Here is a 26,202-nt window from a genome sequence, read left to right on the forward strand (position 1 = left end):
TTTCCCCCTGGGGAAGAGAGGTAGTTGAACCCATGACAGGGTGTAAGGGGAAGGAAAGAACAAGATTGGCCGTGAGGACTGTGGAAGTTGGCACATGTGGCTTCATCACATGTCCTCTTTGCTGATGTCTATTTTGAAATTCTGTATAATTTTTTTAAAATTTTTTTAGAAAGAGAGAGATGGGTGAAGACCTTTCTTCAGGGGAGCTGTTGCTACCTGCACACCCCTATCACAGGGGGACTTCCCTGGCGGTCCAGTGGTTAAGACTCCGTACTTCCAACGTAGGGAGCACGGATTCAATCCCTGGTCGGAGAAATAAGATCCCACATGCTGCGCGGCACGGCCAAAAAAAAAAAAGCCCTATCACACCCTCTTGGGACATTGGTTAACCCAGAGCCTAGAGAGGAAGGTGACTTCACAGCCTTTGAAAAATATCCCTGAAGGCAGGACACCAGAGACTCAGGCTGACCCTGGCTTAAGAAAGCTCAAGTGAGTCAACGGGGCTGGGATCTGACCCCCAGGAGATCCAGGGGGCGAGGCAGGCGGTTCTCATGGTGGAGTCAGGGTGTCTGCTTCTTGGTGGTCAGCATGGAGGCCCACCAGGAGAGAGATGAGAGGGTAGGACCAGACCCCAAGGGCTGAGGGAAGAGCCCCAACCCATATCAAAGATGCCTCCATGCCAGCGAAGGGGTCTCCAGGAAGAGGAAGCCTCAAAGAGCCCCCCCAGAACACTTTAACACGCTGCTGGGGTACCCAAAAGGGCAAAGCCACCAGCCATGGAGGAAATGCCCTGTCCCCTCCTCCTTGCACCTGGGCAGGAGGGACCCACAGGCTGGTGAGAGGAGGTGAGGGGGACAGAAAGAGGGTCAACAGCAGGGGCACCAGGCCCTTCTTCTCTACCAAAGCTTCCAGCCTGAAGAAGCCTGACCTGGGGCTCCCATCCAACACCAAGTTCCGAGATTTGAACGTGATGCTGATCGGGTCCTGAGTCCGGGGCGGGATTCTCAGCCAGGGTCAAAGCAGAGTCCACCACAGAATAAACTTTCAAGTGGAAGGAGAAGCCAAGTTATGTTTTGATCAACATCCAAACGTCATGCATTTTTGCTTTACACCCTGGGGCTCTGATGAGGAACCGTGATGCTAGAATGAACTAATCTGTGGGCACAGAGGAGGAAGTCTGTATTCCTAGGAAGTTTGAGGGGGGATTCTCAGAGCTGAGTCCTATGGAAACAGACAACTTGTAACTCCTGTTATCTGTTCCTGCACACGAATGGTCTTACTGAAATCTCGGGACTTCCCTGGTGAGGCAGTGGATAAGACTCCGCCCTCCTAGTGCAGGGGGCCCGGGTTCGATCCGTGGTCGGGGAACTAGATCCCACATGCATGCCACAACTAAGAGTTCACATGCCATAACTAAGGAGCCCACCTGATGCAACTAAGAACTGGCACAACCAAAGTAAGTAAATAATGTTCAAAAAAGAAAAAAAAATCTTAGACCCACCCTTTGAGGGATGCATTACCATCCCTTTCTACAGCTGAGGCCATCTAGGTACCACCAGGGGAAGTGGCTTGCTCAAGGTCACAGCTGGTGGCAGGTGCACTTTGGCCACATCCCCTCGGTACTTGCTGGTCCGTGCACACCCCCAGTTGCCTTTGCTGCAGGATTGTGCTTGGCTTGTCCACTGGACAGATCAGAAGAACTGGGGAACCACAATGAGATACCACTTCCCACCCATTAGGATGGCAATCACCATAATAATAAAACAAAATAAATATTGGCAAGGATGTGGAGAAATTGGAATCCTGGAACCTTTGTACTTTGCTGGTGGGAATGTATTGATAAAATGGTGCAGCTGCCATGGAAAACAGTCTGACAGTTCCTCAAAAAGTTGAACATGGAATTACCATGGGACTCAACAATTCCACTCCCAAGGTATACACCCAAAAGAAATGAAAGCATGTTCATGCAACAACTTGTACCCGAATGCTCATGGCAGCATTACTCATAAGAGCCAAAATGTGGAAACAACCCAAATGTCTATCTATTGATGAATGGATAAACAAACTGATATAGCCTTACAATGGAATATTACTCAGACTATGGCCTGAACAGTATGAAGGTTCCTCAGAAAATTAAAAATAGAACTACCTATAACATTATAAATCAACTATATTTCAATAAAAAATTTTTAAAAATAAAAAATAAAAATAGAACTACCATATGATCCAGGAATTCCACTTCTGGGTATTTATCTGAAGGAAACAAAGTTGTTCTCTTGAAAAGACATCTGGGAATTCCCTGGCGGTCCAGTGGTTAGGACCTGGCACTTTCCCTGCAGGGGCCAGGTTCAATCCCTGGTTGGGGAACTAAGATCCCACAAGCTCTGTGGCAAAAAAAAAAAAAAAAAAAAGAAAGAAAAAAAAGATATCTGGACCTTGTGCTCCTAGCCCTGTTACAACCTGGTAGATGAAATCCTCTGGTAACCTTTTGTAAAAGCGGTAGGATGGGAATTCTGGGCTGGAGGAACAGCATGTGCAGAATGTTCAGAGAATAAGAGAAGTTCATTCATTCAACAAATATGTATTGACCATCTGCCTATAATGACCAGACATTGAATCAGATGCTGGGGCTGAGAGGGTCCCTGGCCTTCTGGAGCTCACGCAAATGGAGGTGACACAAGTCAATCAAAAGAATTTCAGCAAGTGAGCGGTATCCCTGGTGGCGCAGTGGTTGAGAATCTGCCTGCCAATGCAGGGGACACAGGTTCGAGCCCTGGTCTGGGAAGATCCCACATGCCACAGAGCAACTAGGCCCGTGCGCCACAACTACTGAGCCTGCGCGTCTGGAGCCTGTGCTCCGCAACAAGAAAGGCCGCAATAGTGAGAGGCCCACGCACCGCGATGAAGAGTGGCCCCCGCTTGCCGCAACTAGAGAAAAGCCCTCGCACAGAAACAAGGACCCAACACAGCCAAAAATAAATAAATAATTAATTAATTAAAAAAAAAAAAGAATTTCAGCAAGTGAATGAAGTTTCAGTAATGAAACCATAAGAGCAAGTGACAGGGAATGTTTAGGGTGTGGCCCAGGATGGAAGGAGTCAGGGAGTCGGGGAGCATCCGGGAAAGCTTTTAGGAAGAGGCTCAGGCCACAAGAAAGGGCTGGCCATATCAGGGACGAGAAGAAGAGCATTCCAGGTCAAGGGAACTGCAATGTGGTCACGCCAGACCTCAGAATGAGGGGCGAGCAGGCATGATGTCATGCAGTGGGGTTTGGGTACTTCTGCCCTGGGTCCACAGCCTCTGGTCTGCAATGGGGCCATTCCCTGACCTTCCTGAGACTGCCTGGCACCCTGGAGGAAGCCCTGCCCTTCCTGGTGGCTGCAGCAAAGGGATGGGGAACATCTGCTTCCCTTTCTTCCAAGAAAGCACAAAGGGAACGTAGACTAGGGGGTGCGTGCTTCTTCTGCCAAACTGCCCCCTATTATCACCCCATTCTCATCTCAGGAAATGGCCCTCCACCCTCCTAGGACCTCAGACCAGGGCCAAGTAGTTGATCTTGACTCTGCCTGCCCCCACATCCCAGCAAACACAGTTGGACCTGCTGCCAAAATAAATGCCAAATTGGACCGTATCTCCCCAGTGCCATTGTCCACTCCAGGCTCCATCATTGCTCCCCTGCACTGGAGCAGTCACCTCCTTTCCAGTCTCCTGGCTTCCTTCTACCCTGTCCTCCCCACCACCTGACTCTAGCTCCTGCTGTCTCAGGAGGGTGCCTGTAAAGGCCTGAGTCAGGGCGTGTCCCTGCTCCGCTCAGAACCCTCCATGGCTCCCACCTCACTCAGAGGAAAGGCCAAAGTCCTCCCCAGGCCATGCTCTACCCCATTCCCTCCCTGCCCTCCTCTCTTCCAATTCTCTCCCTCCCTTACTGCATTCCAGCAACACTAGCCTCCTGGCTGTTCCTTAAGGCAGTTCCTACCTCAGGGCCTTGGCACATTCAGTGTTCTCTGCTTGGTGCATTCCTTCCCTGATATTGTCAGGACTCTCTGCTCTTTGCTCAAACGTCACCTTCTCAGTCTTTCCCAGAATACTCTATTTAAAGGTTTATTAACCTTCACATTTCCTATTCCCTTCCCTGCTTTACTTTCTCTTAGCACTAATCACAAGCTATGTCTCCATATATCTTATTTTTGTTTCTGTCGTCCGGACTAAGACGGTCTCTGCAGGATGGTAGGGATTTTGGTCTATTCTGTTCATTGCTGCGTCCCCAGCACCTGAACGATGCCTGGCACACAGCAGGCTCTCAATCAACGCTGCGTAGCAAGTGTTGAGAGACAGAAGGAAGAAGCACGATTTTCCCGCTGTAAGGGGGACCAGAGCCGCGCGGGGGAGCTCGCCGCCCGCACTTGGGACAGAGGCCAAAGTAAGCAGTGATCTGAACCTGGTAAAAATTCTCCGGAAAATGAACCCCCGGCGGAGGATTTTCCTAGACCCTCCCAGGGACGTCCCCGGCCCCCGCTCTGCGCCTCTGCCCAGTCCATTTGGGGCGGGAATTCAACACCCTCCACCCTCCAAGAAGAAAGATCCCCGTGGAAATTCCTTAGGAACAATCGGGGCGAAGCGAGGGACTCTTTTCTGGCTGGCGAGTAATTCGCAGCCCCTTCCCCGGGAGGAAGGGGTCGAGCGTCCTTGAAGCCCCCTCCCTTCCCCGTCTGCTGCGCGACCTCCTTGGCCCTTCTGAGGTCTCCCTGGCGACGTGGCGCGCGCGCCACAACAGGAAGCCTTAGGCGGCGGGGTTCCGCGCTCGGAGACTCCGGGATCCCCAGCCTTGACATGGTGGATGCCGAGTCTTGGGCGGTCACACGCGCAGGCGTGGCTTGGGGGGAGGCGGTGGCGTGGGACGGCCTATAGACGCGGCGCGGGACCTCACAATGTCCCCCCAAACACCCTAATGGAACAAGCCGGGTCAAACACCCGCACAGATTTAGTGCTGGCGCCCGGGGTTCGAGTTACAGGAGCTAAGAGCAGAGGACAGGGGTTTGAACGCCCCCTCTCCCCGCCCCATTCCGGGGCCTGGGAGCTGCCTCAGTTTCCCTGCAGAAGGCAAGCATTCGAGCGCCCCCTCTCTCCTCCCCCGTCAAGGTCTGCGGCCTCAGTTTCCCCGCGGAGCCTGGGAACTGCAACGGAGGGGCACGCGGCTTCCTTCCTTTTTCTGGAAGCTGTAAAGACGCCCCCGCGCTGGAGGCCGAAAGGGGAAGCGAGGCCGCGGGGGAACGGGAGCGCCCATCGGTGGGGGACGCGGAGCCCCGGACGTGATGCGCCTTGCGTCCTCTCCCCCAGGGTTCACAGGCGCCTGAAAGTGCCTGGGCTTTCTGCGGCCGCTTCTCAGGAAATCTCGGTGTCAGCTGGGCGGGGACATGACCCTTTGGGGAGGGGCACCCTTGATCGAGAGCGCCCCCGGAGGATTCCTGGGGCCCCACCGAAACGAGGGACCGTCCACTCGGTTAAAGAGGCCTGCTTGCGCTGGGGAGTCAGACTTGAGTTCGAATGCCCTCGCACCTTGGAGCCTCAGTTTACCCCTCTGTGGAACGGACACAATAGCAGTCCCTACCGTCCAGGGTGGTTGGCAGTATCCAATAAAGCGCTGTGTAAACGCAGAATCAAGGGTAGCCGAGCCCAGGGACGGGACCCCTAGCGCCGGGAGTAGTCTCCGGGTTGTTTTCTGGCCGCTGCCGCCAGGCAGCCCTCACTACTTCAATTCGGAAATTCCGGTGCGAGAGCGGCCAGCGAGAGGGGACAACCCTGCTCGGCCCCGGCACCCTCTCAATCCGGAAATGCCAGAGCCCTCGTTCCGGAGAGGAAAGCGCGAGGTTTCCGGGAAGGCAGCACCGCCCCCTCGGCCCCCCTTGGCTGGCCGCTATAAAAGGACCCACAAGGTCCTCAGCGCCACAGTCCGCGCCCACGCCTCTGCGCCACCTCGTCAGCCCTGCCTCCGCCTGCGATGGTTCCCGGCGCTGCCCATCCCGCGATGCTTGCGCTCCTGGCCCTGCTCGGGGCTCTGCTCCCAGGTGAGTCAGGGGTCGGGGGGCTGCCGTCGGGCTAGCTCTTGGGATCTGGGCTGCGCCCTGGGAGCGGTGGGAGGACCGGCTCCCCACCAACTGGGGACACTGGTACTTACGTAGCTGTTTATGGCAAGTTGGGGCTAGAGCCATCGATTGAAAGTCAACAGTCATGGGTTCAAATCCAGACCCTACATCATGGCTTGCTGTGTGCCTTCGGACTATGGGCTGCCCGTCCCAGAGGAGCTTCAGTTTTTCAGCTGTAAAATGGAGAAGTTAATAGCGTTCACCTCGCAGCGGTTGTGTCCTGGCCCCAGGAGGTGGTCAGACCGTGTAGAGATGTGGCCCCGTGCCAAGCTTAGGTAGACTGGGACCCCCCACCCCCCCCCCCCAACACACAGACATTCTGTTCCTCATCCCGTGCCCTTGGGGGAAGTCCAGGACTCTGCTCAGGGGAATTCCAGGGCTGACTTGCCAAGGAAGCAGAGGCTAAGGAGTGGGATGCCCCAGCAGCCCTTCATCAACTCCAGCTAGGAGGGAGGGGAGAAGGGGGACAGTTGGTCTCAAATGGTGGTCAGTGTCGGGAAGCAGGAGAGTGAAAAATTCATGAGCAGAGCACACCGCGGTTACCAGCTCAATGAAGCCTTCTAATCCTGATTCTAATCTGGACTCTACCACTTTCTAGCTGAGTGACCTCCCTTCAGGTCTCACCATTTCCCTCTGTGAAATGGAAGCGACCCCAGAATCACCCTGGAGAATTCATGGAGCTGCTGTTTCCACACGCCTCCATCCCAGATGGAGTAGGCCCAAAGCTGAAGGCAGAGATCTTTGGGGCGGGGGGCTTTCAGATGGGTGGGCTCAGACGGACTTTGTTTTTTAGCTTTGGAGTCACCACAGTCTGCGGGAGCTAATCCCAACAAGCCCCCTCCTTTTTACCTGCAGCCACTCGCTACCTGCCCTGTGCTAGGAGTTACTTGCATCAGCAGGGGTTGGGGTGACTATATTCACCCACTTTACAGATGGGGAAAGTGAGGTCCTGAGAGGGGAAACCAGTTGTCCAAGTGGGTGAGGAACCAGCCTGATTGGAACCCCTTCATCCCTGGAGGACTGACTCCCTCCACCTGACCTCTTGGGGGGGAAAAGAACACTGACTTCATGCCCCTCTTTTGCTAAAATCCTCCGTGGCTGCCCATTGTCCCCGCAGTGAAGAACACTTCGTTGGCATGGCTTAACACCGCTTGCATGATCTTCCTGACCTCATTTCCCCCCAACTCATCCCTGTGACTCTGCTCCAGCCACCCTGCCTCAGGACCTTTGCACTTGCTGCTCCTTTTGCCTGGAACTCATTTCCCTTTTCTCTAGATGGCCAGCCCCTGCTCATCATCCAGATCTCTGCTCACACATTACCCTGTCACCAAGGCACTGTCTGTTCTATCATCCCATTTTGTTTTTGCCAAAGCTCTTGTCAGCATCAGTTATTAATTATGTTGTTTGTTCATGAATTTTTCTGTCTCCCACACTGAAAGCAGAGTTTTGTCTTGTTCAAGGCTGTGTCCCCAGCACCCAGAACAGGCTGGATGCAGTAATGTTGATGAGCCCGATTTGTCATGCCTGACCCCTCCTCATCTTTTGGTTCCAGGGCCTGGAGGTGCCCAAACATCAGTGCAGCCTCCAAATGCCATCATACCCCGAGGAAGCTCCATAACGGTGAACTGCAGTACCTCCTGTGACCAACACACATTGTTGGGCCTAGAGACCCAGCTGGCCAAGAGGGAAGTAGACCATGGGAACAACTGGAAGATTTTTGAACTGAGTGGCGTGCAAAAAGACAGCATGCCAATATGCTACTCAAGCTGTCCCAGTGGCCAGGCATCAGCTTTGATGAACCTCACCGTATACTGTGAGTGGCTGGGCCCAGGGGCTGGACTAGGCAGACTGGGTTGGGGAGGTGGACAGGGGAGTCCCCAGCAGGTTGGAACAGCCTTTGTTACTTGGGGGTGGGGGGGGGCAGGGTCTCACTGAAGGGCAAGGGGGCCCATCTTCGGAAAGTCTCATTGTCATCTAGAACCCTTCCTTGAACTTCCTTGGGGGTGACTTCCAAGTATGGACTCAGTCCTCAAAATGTCACATGCGTGGGTCCTTTGACACAGAAAACTCACTCCTGGGAATTGGGCCTATAGGTGTCCCCACCCACAAGGGTACTGAGGGAGTGTGGGGTTATTCACTGTGGCTTGATCTGAAAGGGCAAAAGTTTGCAAGGCACTCAAATGTAGAGGGCTGCGGAGAGAAACTGTGGTTCAGTCATCCCATGGAATAGTATGCAACCGTGTAAAAGAATGAGACAGCCGCTCCGAGATGTATTGTCATGTTCAAAAGTAAGGTATGCCCAGAATGAGTGTCATGCCAACCACAGTGTTAAGGAGCCATGGGGGCCGGGTTCGGGAGGCTGTGTTTCTGCATTAAAGAGCCCTAAAAGGAAATACAACAAATGACAATATTAGCTGGCTGTGAGGAAGGTGTAGGGCTCCGGGAGAGCGCAGGGGGCGAGTTTTCTCCATGTGCCTTTTTTTTTACTTTGGGCATTTTGAAGTGTGACAGTGAGTTAGCATGACTGTAAGCAATAAATAGATAAATGAAACTGAGATGAAAACAAAACAAAATATAAAAGGAAAAAAGAAAGAGAACTCGCCACCTGGCCTTGGGATCAGACAACCTTGGGTTCTAGTCCCAGCGTGGGCCTCACTAACTGGTGACTCTGATGTGGGGAGGGGGGAGGGGGGAATAAATGGCTTCCTGGTTGATTTTCACATGAGACCTCCTCGGAAGGGTCTAATGATGCAGTGAGGCCTGGAGGACATTCCACCTTCACGGTGCCTGCATAAAAGAAGCTTTGGGGCAAACATCAGCTTTGTTTCTGATTTGGAGGATGTCTGAGCAGCTGCTGGCCAAGTGAGGGAAGTCCCCAAACATTCCCAGTGGCCTCTGAAAACCCCCAGAAAACTTCTTCACAGGACCTTCTGCATCTCACCCTGAGAGTTGAAAGCCCAACCCTCCAGGTTTGAGTCCTGGCCCTGATACATTTCTCCCTCTTTGGGTGCCAGACTTTGCCTTAGTTTTCACCTCTGTGAAATGGAACAGACGGCTGCACACAGTAGCAAGGGGTCACCTAGGAGAGACTCTAGCTTGGTCCTGCCCCACTGCCAGTGTAAAGATGAGGGAGCATCTCTGGGTGGCTGAACTTTCTCTAGAAAGAGTTGTAATTCCTGCAGGAGGTGACCCCTAACTGGGCCTTGAAGGATGCGTAGGAGTTGGTAAAGACAGGCATTCTAGACAGAAGGAATAGCCTGGGCAAAGATTTGGAGTGGGGAAACATGCTGACCTGGGGTTGGGGAGGCAAGAGGGACTGAATATCAACAGATCGGTGTGGCTGGAGCTGAGTTTGGCAGGACCTTGAATGCCAGGCCGAGGAGCTGAGACCTTCTTCTTAGGGTGACAGGGAGCCATGGAGGGTGTGTGAGCAGGCCAGGGATCCAAAGCAGAGGGCTGACCTTACAGGAAGCCAGAGAGCAGCTGCCCGTGGACCCAGTCCAGGTCGGGCATGTTGAGGGCAGTTTCATATGCAAGAAGGGAGGGGCAGACAAATATTTGAAGGGTGGAGTGACCAGGACTTAGTGAGGGACTAAAGATGGGGAGTCAAGGAGAGGTACAGGCAGAACAGACCTCCTCCCCCAGTCTGGGCTTCAGGGGAAAGACCTGGGCTCCGAGATGTGAGTTCCATTTGGAGGCTGTGGTTTGAGGGGGCCATCAGCTCTGCAAGTTGGAGTTTGCAACAGATGGTCAGAGGTAAGAGTTGGATATCTGAGGGTTTTCTCAACCTTTTTTTTTTTTTAACAGCTTTTAGCATACACTGCAATGAAGTTTGGAGTATTTATAGTGTTGTACAACCACCACAATCTAGTTTAAGAACATATATCTCACCTTAAAAAGTAACCACAAAAAAAAATTTCAGATGTGGAAAACACAATATATTGGCTTCAAATTTTTTTTTAAAGTGTTTCCTATTTTTTTTTAATTAATTAATTTATTTATTTATTTTTGGCTGTGTTGGGTCTTCGTTTCTGTGCGAGGGCTTTCTCTAGTTGTGGCAAGCGGGGGCCACTCTTCATCGCGGTGCGCAGTCCTCTCACTATCGCGGCCTCTCTTGTTGCGGAGCACAGGCTCCAGATGCACAGGCTCAGTAGTTGTGGCTCACGGGCCTAGTTGCTCCGCAGCATGTGGGATCTTCCCAGACCAGGGCTCGAACCCATGTCCCCTGCATTAGCAGGCAGATTCTCAACCACTGCGCCACCAGGGAAGCCCCTCAAAATTTTTAAAAAGGCAAAATTAAAATGAATAAACATTTAATCAAAAGTCAAAAAATAAAGTAACCTCATGCCCATTTACAGTCACTCTCAACTTCTGAAGTGGATTAATAATAGTCCTAATAATAATAATAATAGTCCTACCTTCATTAGCCCCAGGTTACAGCTTAGAAAACTGAGGCTTCATTTCTGTAGCCCCGAGGGCTGGGACTGTTCCAGTGTGCAAAGTCACTCCCCCACAGGCCATAGCAAAGAATCAGCAAAGCTAGGAATCAACTCCAGGCTCCTGACACTTTAACATCACTGCTTTTTTTTTTTTTTTTCCTTAGGTTGGAAAAGGAAAGGTTGCTTTATTCAGGAGGCTGGTAACCTGGGGAGAAGGTGGACTCATGTCCAAAAATCAATTCCCAACATCACTACTGTTTAAGTGACATTTCAGGGCCTCTTGAGAAGGGTCTAAAAGTGGGAGGCTTCAAGACCCCTCCTTAGGGAGCCTGGAGTTGGGGGGTGATTCTCAGGCTAAGCCACAGCTCACCGGGGCTCTGCTGGCAATTTCCACTGGCGATCCAGGCTTGGAATTCTGTTACCTCATGCAGAATGGAGACCCTGGCCTGCGGAAACCAAGCCCGCGTGTGGTGTTTTCAAGGGATATTCAGGGTTTCGTTTTGAGGGTCTGTGGGTTGTTCTTAGATTTTTAACATTTCAGGGGATCACACGGTTCATTCGGGAACCCTTAAAAGCAAGCTCCTGAAAGGCCTCGAATCGCTGTGGGTGGCTCAACCTTATTCTTTCTACAAACATAGAGTGCCTAAGGGACTTCCCTGGCTGTCCAGTGGTTAAGACTCTACGCTTCCACTGCGAAGGGCGTGAGTTCGATCCCTGGTCGGGGAGCTAAGATCCTTCAAGCCACGGGGCGTGGCAAAAAAAAAAAAAAATAGAGTGCTTATCGGGTGTCAAGGATACAACAGGGAACAAAAGAGACAAAGATCCCTGCAGGAATAGTGGAAAAGCAAATTAACTGAGTAGATGATCTTGTACCTCAGAGGTGAGGGATACTATGGAGAAAAATGCTAAGGCCAAAAAGAGGAGAATGAAGAACAGGAGTCTTTTTACAACAACGTCTAGAGACTGGGCAGCTTAAACGGACTGTATTTATTTGCCGGGACTCCTGGCAATGGACTTCGAAACTCTTTCCCACTTTTCACTCTCAGATGCTGCAGTGAATAAAGATTGATTTTGCCTCCTTCACAACCACTTGGGGACTTCTCACTGGGTTATCCTGAAGCTCTTAACATTCCTCTCTAGCTTAGGTGGTTTGGGGTGTGTTCTGGGGAGAGCGTGGTGAGACTTCCCGAGCAGGTGTAGCCAGGGCCCCAACACTCCTGTGGGCGGGCGGCCAGCCAGTTCAAACAACACTTCCCTCCCCTCCAGGGTTCCCGGAACGCGTGGAGCTGGCCGCCCTGCCGCCCTGGCAGCCCGTGGACGAGCACCTCATCCTGCGCTGCATGGTGTCCGGTGGGGCCCCCCGGGACCACCTCACCGTGGTGCTGCTCCACGGGGAGAAGGAGCTGAGCCGGCAGCCAGCGGGAAAGGGGGAGCCTGCCGAGGTCACGGTCACGGTGCTGGCGACCAGAGATGACCACGGTGCCAATTTTTCTTGCCGCACGGAGCTGGACCTGCGGTCCCAAGGGCTGGGACTGTTCCAGAACAGCTCGGCTCCCAGGAAGCTCCGAACCTTTGGTGAGGCACTGGGGAGCCAGCAGAGAGGATGGGATGACAGGGATTTCATGCTTGGGGTGTGGGGTCTCTGGGAAGGAGAGGCCCCTGGCCGTGGGTGCGCTGAGATGGTGGCAACCTTGATTGCAAAGGCTTCTGGGAAGAGCATCTTCTTGGCCACTGGGGTGGAGTGTTCTGGGATGCGGTGCCTGGACTGCAGGATCCTCTGAGAAGGCTGTGGCCCAGGGCAAGTGGTACACGTGTCCTGGGACAAGGGTGACCCAGGCCACAGTTTCCCAGGAAGAGAGTGTTCCAGATGGGGGAATGAAAATGCCCCAGGAAAGGGCTTCAGGATGTCTGTCTCCTCTCTGTTTACACCCACTGTCTCTCGCCAGTCCTACCAATGACCGACCCGCACCTTGCTACCCACCGGGTACTGGAAGTGGGCACAGAGTGGCAGGTGAACTGCACCCTGGGTGGGCTGTTCCCAGTCTCGGAGGCGGAGGTCCACCTGGCGCTGGGGGACATGAGGCTGCAACCCACAATCACGTACAATGATGACTCACTCTTGGCCAAAGCCTGGGTCAAGGGAAAGGTGGAGGAAGAAGGCGTCCAGTACTTGACGTGTGCGGTGAATCTGGGAGGGCAGAGCCGGAGGTCTCAGGAGAGCGTGACCATCTATAGTAAGTAGAAACCCAGGTGGGGCTTCCGAAGGGGTGGGGCTAATGCCAGGGGCGGGGCTCACTGTGCGCCCCACCTCCAGGCTTCCCGGCTCCCAACCTGACCCTGAGCCAGCCCGAGGTCTCGGAATGGACTACGGTGAACGTGGAGTGTGAGGCCCAGGCTGGAGCTGTGGTGACGCTGAACGGGGCCCCAGCCAGACCTCCGGGCCCGAGGGCCCAATTGCAGCTGAATGCCAGCGCCGAGGACAACGGGCGCAGCTTCTTCTGCTCTGCTGCCCTGGAGGTGGCCGAGCAGGTGGTACACAAGCACCAGACCCGGGAGCTCCGTGTCCTGTGTGAGTGGGGCCACTAGACAATGACCCCTGACCTCCAAGGCCCAACCCCTAAGACCCCAAGAACTCCTGCCTCCACCAAGGCCCACTCCCACCCGCACCCTGGTGAGCCCCTTCCCCAGATTCCTACCTAAGTCTTCTTACCTAGACCTAGATGGTGAGTGATGTCCTGGTCCCTGACCCCATCCCTCATCTTGCTGTGTTTCTTCAGATGGCCCCCGACTAAATGAGAGGGATTGCCTGGGAAACTGGACATGGCAGGAAGGCTCCCAGCAGACCCTGAGGTGCCAGGCCTGGGGGAACCCAACCCCCAAGCTGAACTGTAGCCGGAAAGAGGATGGGGCTTTGCTACCCATTGGGGACCTGAGGCCCGTCAAGCGGGAGGTGGCGGGCACCTACCAGTGTCGGGCCACCAGCACTTGCGGTGAGGTTACCCGTGAAGTTGTCATCAATGTGATCTGTAAGTGCTGGAGTTCAGGGCTGGGCAGGGCAGGGGCAGTGAGGGCAGCTCAACCCTCACTGCCCCCTGTGTCCTCCCCACAGACCACCAGAATAACATGGCCATCGTCATTCCGGTGGCATCTGTGCTCATCTTGGGCACTGTGGGCACAGCCGCTTACATCTATAACTACCAGAGGAAGATCCAGAAATATGAGCTACAGAAGGCCCGGAAGGCCCAGGAAGAGGCTGCCATGAAACTGAGCACACCAGCCACGCCGCCCTGAGCCTAACCCCTCAGGACAGGACCTCCTCAGCCCCCAAACCGTGACAAGCAGGGCTGCATCAAACAATGGTGGACATATGCCATTCAGCTATACCCACCTTCCCAGGGTGCCAGAGGACAGGAGAGAGGCCCCAGTCAGGATACAGACAGCAGCTGGGGTCATGGCCCCTGCACACTTATAGCCCCCAGGCCTCACACCTGATGTGGAGCCACAGGACTGAGACAAAAGAAGGGGCCAAGCCTCAGGGCATGAATGTGAGGGATGTCAAAGTCTGACCTGGCCGGAGGGTGTATGATGGAGACCCTCACCTCCCACATGGGGACACCCAACTGGGAAACATTGAAACTCACCCCCTACTGCGTGTGCTGAGGCCTTACAGTCCTAAGAGAGAAGTGGCCCTGCACAGACACATGCAGCTCTGAAACACAAATCCCCACACGTCCTCTGACAGAAGCCAGCTCCAGCATTGCTGTCCACAGACTGTTCCCAACTCTTTTTTTTTTTTTTTCCAACTCTTGATGATGACATATTTATTCATTTGTTCTTTTACTAGCTATTTATTGAGTGCCTTTTATGTGGGCTAGAATGGTAAACAAGAAGAACATTGATTCCCGCCCTTAGGGAGCTCTCAGTCTAATCTCATTCAGGGTCGCCAGCTACAGTTGTACTGGCTGTGCACTGCACAAGAGTGCCTGGCAAAAAGATTAAGTGGGGCTAGAATTTCCCACTCCCCTGGCCAAGCTGCTTTCTCCCAGAAAGGGATTAGTAATGGTGACAAGGTATAGCTGGTGACATGCCCAGCGATGACCCACTGAGCCCTTACACCCCAGCACTGGCACTGACCTCTGCTAATCCACCTCTCCACCTATACCCATGTCTGCCAGTGGTCACAATGACACTTGGTGGCATGCCTAAACGTGGGTGTTCACTCCTTGATAGCTAAACCATGGAGTCCCATGAAACTGTGCCCAACCCCTGTGTGTCCCTGCCTTGTCCTACCTGTTTCCATCTCAGTGGGACCATGCAAGAACAGAGCAGTCTGCAGCTCCAAATTCCTGCAGCGACGAGGCTCCTGCAGGCAGCGGGGAGGAGAGGCCTGGGAGAACCCCCTCCCAACTGCGGAAGCCTCTCCCTTGTGCTAATAAAGCTATTTCATCCTTCCAGCCTTGTGTGAGTTGAGGGGAGGTGTCATGTCCAGCTGGAGCCTTTTCTAGCCTATCCTCCCACTTCCTGCCCCAAGAGAAGGCTGCCAGTTCAAGGCCCAGCCCTCAGGCTCTAATCCAAATCTGGGGTTTATTAGGGCCTTTTGAGACTTCAGTGAAAATTAAAGATCCCTCTCCAGAAAAACACGATGACATTTGGTTTAGAATGGGTTGGAGAATCCCATTCTTAAGCTGTGGGAGTGGGCTGTATACCGCAGGGCTCCGGGGCCCCTCGGAGCCTCTGTCTCTCTCTCCCCGGGGTGGGGCTGAGGAGGCGGTGCTGCCGGCCTCCTTATCTCCAGAGCCAGCCTTGGCTCCCTGGCGCGGGGCCCCTCAGTCCGGGCTTTTTGCCATGGGGTCTCTGCTCCTTCTCTTGCTGCTGCTTTTGCTGTCGCCCTCCTACCCGCGAGGCGGGAGCGCGCGGAGGCGCTGGGGTGCGCGGACACAAGGCCCGGGAGGCCCCTCTCCCGCGCCCCCGGAGACCTCAGCACCCTTCTGGGTGCGCATAAGCCCCGAGTTCAAGGCCGTGCCGCCGGGGGCCTCAGTGTGGCTCAACTGCAGCAGCAGCTGCCCCCGACCGGAGGGTTCCAGCCTCCGCACCGAGCTGCGGCGAGGCGACACGCTCAGTGGGCCCGGTTGGGTATCCTATCAGCTGCTGGATGTGAGGGCCTGGAGCTCCGATGTGCACTGCTTCGTCACCTGCGCGGGAGAAACGCGGGGGGCCACCGCCAGGATTACCGCCTACAGTGAGGGACAGGGGCTCAGGCCTGGCTGGGGTGAGGGGAGGAGGACGGAGCGGGGGTAACTGACAGTCGCGCTAGGGGGAGCCCTCGGACCTTGCCCAGCGGTCCCCTCTTGCTTTAGAACAGCCACGCAGCGTGATCCTGGAGCCTCCGGTCTTAATGGGCAGTGAGTACACTCTGCGCTGCCATGTGACGCACGTGTTCCCCGTGGGCTTCCTGGTGGTGACTCTGAGGCGCGGTGGCCGGGTCATCTACTCCGAGAGCCTGGAGCGCTTCACCGGCCGGGATCTGGCCAACGTGACGCTGACTTACACGTTACGCGCCAGGCCCAGTGACTTCGGGCAGCCCGTTACCTGCCACGCCCGCCTCAATCTCGATGGCCTGGTGGTCCTCAGTAGCTCGGCACCCGTGACGCTGCCGGTCCTCGGTGAGGCACCCTTATAATCCTGGGAAGAGTGGGGAAGGGTTATGTGGGCCAAGCCAGAGCATGTCCATGCGGGTCCTCACACCTCCAAGTGCTCTGTTCCTAATTCTCCCCTCTTGTCTCCAGCTTGGAGCCCTGCGTCCAAAGCCTTGGCCTCCACCTCCATCGCAGCCCTTGTGGGGATCCTTCTTGTAGTGGGGGCCCTCTGCCTGAGAAAGTACCTATCGATGAAGTCTCGGGCATAGAGGCAGTGGTCCATGCTGGCTGAGCTGGAGGAAAGAGGAATCTGGAACATTTGGGGGAACCTTGCCTGGATCAATAAAGCCTTCCTCAGCCAGCTTCTGCCCCTGGGCATAAAGGTCCCCCATTAGTGCACCTCCTCTGACTGAAGTGGTCTTCTTTTTTGGCCTTGCCGCTATCATTTTCTCCAAATTCCTGTCTCCCTGAGGGCACCTGAGGTTTTTCACTCTGGTCTCCCTTGCCGGAGCCCCATTCCCTCTGCATTCCCAGCCGATGTAGTAAAAACCTCTCCGGAGGGCATTATCAGTGCGGTGCAGAGGGGCAAGGCATGGGCCCAGGGGGGCTTTAGCCTGTGGGAAGGCTGGTTCATGGTATGGCTTCTCCTGATTGGCTCCAGCGCTGCCACGCAGCAGCTCTGATTGGATGTTAAGTTTCCTGCCCCCCCCCCCTTTAGACCCTGCACTTTCCTGGAGGGCAGGGGTGGGGAGAGAACTAATCCCCATAGTTCACCATTAGCTCTGGGAGTGAGAGCACAGGTGGGCTGGGTCAAATGTACATTGTGAGGGACGTGGATACGCAGAAAAGATACCCGTGTGTTGACTGCGGGGAAGGAGCAACCAGATGGTGGGGTGGGGGTGGTGGTGTATGTCACAGATTCGCATCCTGGAAACGTCCCTGATAGTCACCGGGCCTGGTGAGCACATGGAGGGTGTCCAAACCTGGAACCCAGATGCGGAGTCAAAAGTATCACAGTTGGTCTCTTGGTCTCGCGTGGACGCAGAATCGGGGCCTGCAGTGGATGCCTGGCAAGGCCCTAGTGGTCCAGGGCCCCGCCCGCCGAGCAGAAAGCGGATTCAGAGGCGCTCTTTGGCGGCTCCTGCTCGCACAAGTCGCGTAGACACGTGCCCGCTGCACGCTGGGTAAATACAGACCCAGAGCCGAGCAGACCCTAATTTAGACGCCCAGAGAACGCTGCGCGCACGCACACATGTTCCCAACTCGCTGTCACTTTCGTCCCCGCCCCTTCTGTCGCGTGCGGGGGCGGAGCCAGAGAAAGACTAGAGGCGTAGCTGTAACCCTCAGCTCCCAGGGGTTAAAAGGGGAAGGATCAGTGAGGGAGGCGTCCCCACATCCTCCCCTAGAGCCTTCTCATCCCCAGCCTGCGCGTCTCAAATCTCTCCTAGCCCCCAACCCATCTCCGCTCCGGGGGGGGGGGGGCTGGTGGGAGGGGCTAAATGTGGAGGCGGAGCTCGGAGTCCAGCTCATTATCATAGCATCTAAGCAAGGGGTGGGGTGGGGGTTTGAGAAGGGCAACCCTGCATCGCCACCACCTCAGCGTCGCCGCCGGGGACGACGCTGGAGTGTGCAGCCGCCCCCAGAAGGCTCCGGGCAATGGGGCCGGCCTCCATGTAGACCCTGGGGGTCGCTCGCTCCTGCCAGCACGCCTTCATCAAGGCCGGTAGCCTGGTGCACGCTCGCCTTCCCGCCCTCCCCGCGCCGCCTCTGCTGCCGCCCCCTCCTTGGAAACCAAGTTACCAACGTTAAACCAATCCCCAAGCGCAACTCAGCCTCCTCCACACCCCACCCGCCGCGCCGCGCAGTCCTCTAGCCCAGCTCAGCGCTCGCGCTCCCCTCGCCTCCTGCGCTTCCCCCGCGGCGGCGATGCCAGGACCCTCGCCAGGGCTGCACCGGGCACTGCTCGGCCTCTGGGCTGCCCTGGGCCTGGGGCTCTTCGGTCTCTCAGGTAAGAGCCGGTCCGGCTCAGGGTGGACAGGGCGGGGTCGTAGTTTCTGGACCTGAGAAGCGGCCACAAGCCCCTCCCCGCTGCGCCCTCGCCTCGCTCCCACGCTTCTGCCCCCACCTTGAGCCCAGGGCCTTCTTCTCTATCCCTCTTCCCCCCCAACACACACTGGAGACCAAGCTTCCTGACTCCTCGCTCACTCAGGTCTCTACCCTACCTTCTTCGAGATCCTGGGTGCTCTTCTGCACCCAGCCTCGAGCTCTGGAGACTCCATTATCTCCCCTGTCCCCTCCCGGGGTACCTCCTCACGCTCTGCTATGCACCATGGTCCACGGACTGGCATCTTCACCACTCGAAATCCACGAAGACCCAATCTCACCAACTGCCGTGACTCCGAGGCGCTGTTCCCGCTCCACCCGGAGCCCTGGCAACCGAGTCCATTGGCTGTTCCCGCGGTTCCTTTCATGAGCCCAGCCCCGCGTCCTCTCTCCGTACTCTTCACCCGGGTTTGGAATCCTCCCTTAGCCTTGCTTGACTCAGCCTCATCTCTCTTTTGCCCTCGCTTCAACCACAGTCTCCCCTCTCCTGGCGAGAACCGTGAGAACCAGTTCGCTTCCCTTCCCCCACCTGGGGTCCCCTCTTCCCAGCATTGCTGTGTGCGTTGAAAACCCCATGTTTCATCTCATCTCTCTCCTCCCCCCATTCTTCCCCGTCACTCCATCCGCACCTTGGAGAGAAGGGCTCTCCGCTGCCATGTACCAGAGACACCCTCGAGGTCTGGACCGTGGGAGCGCGCTTGTAAACCTGAGACCTGGGCAGGACTTGGGACTCCTGGCTGTGGCCTCTGCTCGTTCCCTGGGAATCCTGAGTCTCCATAGGGGCTCTTAGATCCCAGGGAGGTGGCTCCCAGGCTGAGCTCGCGTTTCTCCGGGCAGTGGTCGCGCAAGAGCCTTTCTGGGCGGACCTACAGCCCCGCGTGGCGCTCGTGGAACGCGGGGGATCGCTGTGGCTGAATTGCAGCACCAACTGCCCACGGCCCGAGCGCGGTGGCCTGGAGACCTCGCTGCGCCGGAATGGGACCCAGAGGGGTTTGCGCTGGCTGGCGCGGCAGCTGGTGGACATCCGAGAGCCGGAGACCCAGCCCGTCTGCTTCTTCCGCTGCGCGCGACGCACACTGCAGGCGCGTGGGCTCATTCGCACTTTTCGTGAGTTCTCAGAGGCCAAGCTACTTTCCCTCCCTTCCAGGCCCCGCCCCCTGGGTCACGGGGTCCTCTCCTACAGGCCCCACCCTCTGGATCAACACGCCCTCCCCCTCTTGGTCCCTGGGTTCCAAGCCATGTCGTGCTGAGCCCTGGCATTTCCAACAGCCGTGGTTCCCCCCTTGCAGAACGGCCGGATCGTGTAGAACTGGTGCCGCTGCCTGCCTGGCAGCCAGTGGGCGAGAACTTCACCCTGAGCTGTAGGGTCCCCGGCGCCGGGCCTCGTGGGAGTCTCACATTGACCCTGTTGCGGGGCGCCCAGGAGCTGATCCGCCGCAGCTTCTCCGGAGAGCCACCCCGAGCGCGGGGTGCGGTGCTCACAGCCACGGTACTGGCTCGGAGGGAGGACCATGGGGCCAATTTCTCGTGCCGTGCGGAGCTGGACCTTCGGCCGCATGGCCTGGGGCTGTTTGAAAACAGCTCAGCCCCCAGAGAGCTCCGAACCTTCGGTGAGTGGGTGTGAGAAGGGGACCAAGGGGGGTCGGGCCGATGTTTAAGAAGCTTGGAGGCAGAGAAATCTGAATTCTAATTCTTACCCTAACACTCACCAGCTGAAAGTTATTTTCCTCTCTGTGCCTTGAGGATAATACCATAATAGAGTGCCTGTAAAGCGCTTAGAACATATCGAGCGTTCAATACATAAGTTCAAGCTCTGTTCTTCTACTCCCAGCCCTGCCTCCGGAACCCCCTCGCCTCGCTGCCCCCCGGCTCTTGGAAGTGGGCTCAGAAGGACCCGTAAGCTGCGCCATGGACGGGCTGTTTCCAGCCTCGGAGGCTGAGGTCTACCTGGCGCTGGGGGACCAGAGGCTGAGTCCCGATGTCACCCTCGAGGGGGACGCTCTCATGGCCACTGCCACAGCCACAGCTAGCGCAGAGCAGGAGGGCGCCAGGCAGCTGGTCTGCAACGTGACCCTGGGGGGCGAGAGTCGAGAGACCCAAGAGAACGTGACTGTCTACAGTAAGAGCTAGTGAAGTGGGGCCTCGGCGGCTCGGGGATGGAGCCAGAGGAAGGCGAAGGCGGGGCAAATAGTGGGTGGGGCCCTGGCATCGGAATAGACGTGGACCGAGAGTCCCGAAGGGGCGGGGCAGGTGGAAGACAATAGTAGCTGGAGAGGCGGAGTCTGAGCTGCCCAAAGGGGAAGGTCGCAAACCCGACAAGGATCCCTAGAGATGTGGCCTGACCAGCTCAAGGGGGCGGGGCGAGAAGGGAGAGGAGCCTGAACAGCCCGAGGGGCAGGGCACGGTACCCACGGTTTGGCTGAAGTGGGGAAGGTTCGGGCTGATAAGGGGCAGCCTTGAACCGCAGGAGGGGCATGGTCAGTGGTCTCCCGGCCAATGCCCCGCCCCCAGGCTTCCCGGAACCCCTCCTGACCCTGACCGAGCCCAACGCCTCCGAGGGGAAGATGGTGACAGTAACCTGCGCAGCCGGGGCCCGATCCCTAGTCACACTAGACGGAATTCCAGCCGCGGTCCCGGGACAGCCCGCCCAGCTCCAGCTAAACGCCACCGAGAACGACGACAGGCGTGTCTTCTTCTGCGACGCCACCCTCGAAGTTGACGGGGAGACCCTGAGCAAGAACGAGAGCGCCGAGCTGCGCGTCCTATGTGAGTTGGCCTTTAACCTCTCGCCTACCTCCGCCTGCCTGGTCTCTGGCCGTGTCATGGAAGTGGAGGATTTCCCCACGGTCCGCGTCTAGCCTCTTGTATCCCATGCCCCTGCCCGCAGACGCCCCCCGGCTGGACGATTCGGACTGTCCCAGGAGCTGGACATGGCCAGAGGGACCAGAGCAGACGCTGCGCTGCGAGGCCCGCGGAAACCCAGAGCCCTCGGTGCACTGCGCGCGGCCCGACGGCGGGGCGGTGCTGGCCCTGGGCCTGCTGGGTCCGGTGACTCGCGCGCTCGCTGGAACTTACCGCTGCACCGCGACCAACGTCCAGGGCCAGGCGGTCAAGGACGTGACTCTGACGGTGGAGTGTGAGTGGAGGTGCATAGGGCGCACCTCTGTCTGGTTCTCAGGGTCTAGGGGTGGCCTGACTACAGAGGAGGGTGGAAACAGGGTCTGAGGCGTGCCTTTGAGCAGGATTTTGAGAAAGGCAAGGGGATGGTGAGCCGGCTTAAGGCAAGATCTTAGAGAAGGATGGAGGGGAAGGGGTGGACTTGTCCACAGGGGCCTGCGGCCTGGCGTTCGAGCTGAGTCTTGGAAACGTGGGTGCTCCAAACTGGCTAACAATTTTTAAGCTAAAGACTGCGGAGGGTCCTGTGGGCACTTTGTAGGAATCAGAAAAAAAAAGCACACTTCAGGGCTCAGGAAGTCCCAAAACAGTGCACGGCTTGACTGGAGAGAAACTCCTTTGCTTCGGTGTCCCTGTGCAGAGCGTAGCCTACCCGCCTGGGATGGGAAAAAGGGTCCAGGGACATTAGACCTGTCCCTAAACCCCAAAACTCAACAACACTCCCCTCTCTAGACGCACCAGCGCTGGACAGTGTGGGCTGCCCTGAACGCATTACCTGGCTGGAAGGAACAGAGGCTTCCCTGAGCTGTGTGGCCCATGGGGTCCCGCCACCCAGCGTGAACTGTGTGCGCTCTGGGGAAGCCAGGGTCGTCGAGGGCCTACTGCGTGTGGTCCGGGAGCACGCGGGCACCTACCGCTGCGAAGCCACTAATGCTCGAGGGTCTGCAGCCAAAAATGTCGCCGTCACAGTGGAATGTGAGTGGGGACGACACAGGGCAAGATGGGGTACGTCAGAATAACCCTGTCCTGACGTCCAGTCCCTCTGCCCCCCAGATGGCCCCAGTTTTGAGGAGGTGAGCTGCCCTAGCAATTGGACATGGGTGGAAGGATCTGGGCGACTGTTTTCCTGTGAGGTGGATGGGAAGCCAGAGCCAAGCGTGGAGTGCGTTGGCTCCGGAGGCACCAGTGAGGGGGTGCTGCTGCCGCTGGCACCCCCAGACCCTGGTCCCAGAGCCCCTCAAATCCCTAGAGAACTGGCACCCGGAACCTACATCTGCAACGCCACCAATCAGCACGGTTCCGTGGTCAAGATGGTCACCGTGAGCGCGGAGTGTGAGCGAGGCCCAGGCGGGCGGGGAGTAGGGGGTGTTCCAGGTCCCGGCTTCTCCCTGAACAACGAGCCCCCCCGCCCCCACCCCATGGCTGTTTTGCAGCGCCACCGCAAATGGATGAATCTACCTGCCCAAGTCACCAGACGTGGCTGGAAGGCGCCGAGGCTGCTGCGCTGGCCTGCTCCGCCCGGGGTCGCCCCTCCCCACAAGTGCGTTGCTCCCGGGAGGGCGCGCCCCGGCCACAGCGGCTGCGCGTGTCCCGACAGGATGCAGGCATCTACCACTGCCTGGCCACCAACGCGCACGGCACTGACGCCCGGATCGTCACCGTGGGCGTGGAATGTGAGTTGCGGGCAGCACCAGATAGAGGGCATCCGGTCTCTAGAACAGTGACTAAAGGAGGTGGGATTCCCCGGGGGAGTTCAAGGGCACCTCCCCAGTCCCATTTCCGGGGACAAGGAATCCTGGCCTTAACATGAAATGTTAAGGGTAATGAAAACTCTAGGGAACAAGAGCCCGCCCCCGCACCCTCAAGTTCTGGGTCTGAAGGGCCCTGGCGTGGGTCCCCACCTCCTTCCATTCAGTGAAGCAGGGCTCAGGATTTTAGTCCCGACAGCAGTCCAGTCGTAGGGGGAGGGGGCTCTGAAGCGAGGCGGGATCTTCGCCTGCTCATCTCAGGAGGGGCGGTCTCAGAAGGGGGCGCTCGGTCAGCGGCTGGCCCCTTCAACCTCCTGTCCCCTGTAGACCGCCCCGTCGTGGCCGAGCTGGCTGCCTCGCCTCCAGGAGGCGTGCGGCCAGGCGGGAACTTCACGCTGACCTGCCGAGCCGAGGCTTGGCCCCCAGCCCAGATCAGCTGGCGTGCGCCCCCGGGGGCGCTCAACATCGGCCTGTCAAGCAACAACAGCACGCTGAGCGTGGCGGGCGCTATGGGCAGCCACGGCGGCGAGTATGAGTGCGCAGCCACCAACGCGCATGGGCGCCACACCCGACGCATCACCGTGCGCGTGGCTGGTAAGTAGCAGCTGGGGAGGGGGGGGGCCTGGGCGAGGGATCTACAGGGGGCTGTGACCTGCGCCTTGGGACTCTTGACCCCGTCCCTGCCTCCCTCTCAGTCCCCACAGATGAGAGAGAAGTGAGCCAAGGTGGAAATTAGGGGCGCCCTTGGGGCTTTGATGGCGCGTTGGGGGTGGCAAGTGGAAGGAGAGGGAGCTGACTGGAGCCCAAGGGAAGGGAACCTTCGGGGCTGTGACTGCTGTGAGGAGGGACTTAACTTTGCGTGGGTTCTGCGTGGTGAAGGCTTGATGCAATTCACTTTCCACCGTGTGGCTGTGGAGAAGGGGGTTTGGAGAGGGACAGGGGCAGAGGATAGTGGTGGGGGCCCAGCAAGATCCTGCTCCTGCTTCGCGTATCTCTGGGGCTGGCTGGGGTCTTTCTGGGGTGGAGCAATGACTGGGTTTCCCCCACCCCACCATCCTTTTGAGGGTGAGGAGAGTTGGTTGACTTCCTGGGTATCTCTGGGGCTAGAGGCTTATATCCTCCCTGTGATGGGGTGGCCCATAAAATGGGTCTGGGGCCTCACCCGAGCTGGGGTGGCCTTACTGGGGTCTCTCCTTTCCTCCAAGGCTGGGTTCCCTGGGGCTCCCTGCCAGGCGCGTGAGAACTGACCTCATGCCTGTGGGAAGGGGCAGAAGTGGCCCGGGCTTGGCGTGTTGGACGGGCGGGGGGAGCTCGACCACCTTCTTTGAGCGTCTGCACCCCGCAGGTCCGTGGCTATGGGTCGCTGTGAGCGGCGCGGCTGGGGGAGCGGCGCTGCTGGCCGCGGGGGCCGGCCTGGCCTTCTACGTGCAGTCCACCGCCTGCAAGAAGGGCGAATATAATGTGCAGGAGGCCGAGAGCTCGGGTGAGGCCGTGTGTCTCAACGGCGCGGGTGCCGGCGCCGGCGGGGGCGGGGGCGCCGAAGGTGCAACTGAGGCTGCGGGCACCGCCGAGGCGCCGGCGGGGGGCGAGGTCTTTGCCATCCAGCTGACGTCAGCGTGAGCCCGCTCCCCTCTCCCCGCGGGCCGGGGGACGCCCCCCAGACTCACACGGGGGCTTATTTATTGTTCAATTTATTTATTTATTTATTTATTTTATTTATTTATTCAATTCCAGGGGCGTCACCCCCCATTTTCTACCCCCCTTCCCCAATAAAGTTTTTATAAAGGACTCCGGCTCCATCTGTTTCAGTCTGCGATGCAGAAGCAACGCAGGGTTCGAATCCCAACCCTGTGGGTTATTTATTCAAAAAACCCTTTTTGCTTTTGAGGGCCTACTATGTGTCAGGCACAGTCCAAGCCGCCATTTCGCGATGTGACCGGGAGTTTGCGCTCTCCGTGCCCTGTTTCGTGCTCTCCCTGGACCCTTGGGCGGGGGTGGGGACCTGGCTCCTTCCTCCCTCTCTACTGCTTATCTCTTCCGCCCAGCGCTGCCCTCTAATCCGGCTAATGTTCGGGGTGGGAGCTGGGTGCTTCCCCCAGGCCTGCTTCCAGGCAGAGCTGAGGCTGCCTTCCCTGGATGGGTGGAGGCCCTTTCCCAGGGCTCTGGGCATCGCCCCAGCCCTGAGGCCTTGCAGGGATGGGTAAACGAAGCTGCAGCTCCGAGTGTCAGCCGCTGCGATGTCCCTCCTATTACAGGGTGCACCCCTGCCCCACCCTCAAGGCCTCCTCCATCCCGTGCCCATCCGCGGTGCCTCAGTTTACCCACAAGCTGCCTTTCGACTTGGCCCATCACGATTCAGAAGAGACACACAGGATATCAGCTGCACCCCCCCCACCGCCCACCACCAGTCATCCCCCTCACCCCCCCACAGCAGAAGGAGAGAACAGCTGGGCCTCATCCACCCCCAGTTTCCTCCTCCCTCAAAAGCAGGAACACAGAGCTGCCAGAAGGAAGCGGGCCTGGAGTGCTCCAGCTCCACCGGCTGCCCCCCACAAACATTTCGGGAGCAAAAGTGAGAGCAGGAAACTGGGGCACTAGAGGCTAAGCCAGTGTCGGGTGCGAGGTACAAAAGGCCACAAGGCCCAAACGTGGTGCAGCCCCTGCTGTCCGGCCCCCATCACCTCTCTCCTTGCCCACCCTCATCCTTGAGGTTCCTTGAATCCCAAAGTTCTGCCTGCCACAGGGCCTTTGCTCTTGCCATTACCTCTGCCCCAGGTGTCCTCACCTCAAATAGTCCCATAGCTAGTTCCTTTTTTTTTTCTGGCCGCACTGCCAGCATGTGGGATCTTAGTTCCCTGACCAGGGATCGAACCCGTGCCCCTTGCAGTGGAAGCACGGATTCCTAACCCCTGGACCGCCAGGGAATTCCCAGCTAGTTCCTTATTGTCAGGTCTCTACACAAAGGTCACACCTTCTCAGAGAGGCTTTCCCTGAGAACACGGTAGCAGCCCAACTCCTCACCTCCTTACATACTTTATTTTCTCTGTAGCATGATCACTACTTGACATTCTATTAGATACTTATTGAATACCTGTTTACTGTCACTCTCGAATATTGGCTTTGCTAGGGATCTTTGTTCTATTCACAACTGAGTGCCTCATTGGAACCTGGTACACAGTAGTTGCTCAATAAATGTTGACTACGTCGATAAAAACAGCCAGGGGTTTGTAGACACACA

The 26,202-nt window shown here is 57.1% G+C and overlaps 3 protein-coding genes across 4 annotated transcripts in view; 2 read left to right on the plus strand and 1 right to left on the minus strand.

Annotated features, from left to right (window-relative positions):
• Window positions 1-807: 807 nt before the first annotated feature.
• ICAM3 (intercellular adhesion molecule 3) overlaps window positions 808-26,202 on the minus strand; it is a 54,005-nt gene continuing 28,610 nt past the window's right edge. Inside the window, exon 7 of the mRNA XM_082454932.1 lies at window positions 808-4,800. Within this exon, the coding sequence (XP_082311058.1) occupies window positions 4,552-4,800 (249 nt within the window). The 3' untranslated portion in view covers window positions 808-4,551. The remainder of the gene's footprint in view (window positions 4,801-26,202) is intronic.
• Window positions 5,820-24,757, plus strand: ICAM5 (intercellular adhesion molecule 5). Its single transcript, XM_082453977.1, has 18 exons — window positions 5,820-6,065; window positions 7,696-7,956; window positions 11,849-12,157; window positions 12,529-12,816; window positions 12,897-13,151; window positions 13,360-13,608; window positions 13,692-13,866; window positions 18,027-18,226; window positions 19,159-19,428; window positions 19,611-19,931; window positions 20,153-20,440; window positions 20,833-21,087; window positions 21,209-21,457; window positions 21,949-22,191; window positions 22,270-22,548; window positions 22,650-22,889; window positions 23,292-23,558; window positions 24,310-24,757. Exons 1-18 carry the CDS (start codon window positions 5,999-6,001, stop codon window positions 24,582-24,584), a joined length of 4,491 nt encoding a protein of 1,496 aa, XP_082310103.1. The 5' UTR covers window positions 5,820-5,998; the 3' UTR covers window positions 24,585-24,757.
• ICAM4 (intercellular adhesion molecule 4 (Landsteiner-Wiener blood group)) lies at window positions 14,385-17,834 on the plus strand. Of its 2 annotated transcripts, XM_082454948.1 has the most exons (3): window positions 15,382-15,821; window positions 15,940-16,245; window positions 16,369-17,834. In XM_082454948.1, the coding sequence occupies exons 1-3, from the start codon at window positions 15,428-15,430 to the stop codon at window positions 16,485-16,487; spliced, it is 819 nt and encodes a 272-aa protein (XP_082311074.1). In that variant the 5' UTR covers window positions 15,382-15,427; the 3' UTR covers window positions 16,488-17,834. The 2 variants fall into 2 exon arrangements, with proteins under 2 accessions (XP_082311073.1, XP_082311074.1); XM_082454947.1 differs by having other exon boundaries at window positions 14,385-15,821; window positions 15,940-16,487.

The sequence above is a fragment of the Balaenoptera physalus genome (assembly GCF_965194825.1).
Source record: "Balaenoptera physalus genome assembly, chromosome: 3".
Classification (NCBI taxonomy): domain Eukaryota; kingdom Metazoa; phylum Chordata; class Mammalia; order Artiodactyla; family Balaenopteridae; genus Balaenoptera; species Balaenoptera physalus.

What these genes read in the sequence shown, in the direction of transcription:
- ICAM5 (XM_082453977.1), top strand. Translation starts at nt 5,999, where the DNA reads ATGGTTCCCGGCGCTGCCCATCCCGCGATGCTTGCGCTCCTGGCCCTG. An exon ending in CAGAGAGCTCCGAACCTTCG is followed by an intron (nt 19,932 to 20,152) that starts GTGAGTGGGTGT and finishes TTCTACTCCCAG; the next exon opens with CCCTGCCTCCGGAACCCCCT. An exon ending in TGTCGCCGTCACAGTGGAAT is followed by an intron (nt 22,192 to 22,269) that starts GTGAGTGGGGAC and finishes TCTGCCCCCCAG; the next exon opens with ATGGCCCCAGTTTTGAGGAG.
- ICAM4 (XM_082454947.1), top strand. Translation starts at nt 15,242, where the DNA reads ATGGGTTGGAGAATCCCATTCTTAAGCTGTGGGAGTGGGCTGTATACC. An exon ending in CGCCAGGATTACCGCCTACA is followed by an intron (nt 15,822 to 15,939) that starts GTGAGGGACAGG and finishes CTCTTGCTTTAG; the next exon opens with AACAGCCACGCAGCGTGATC.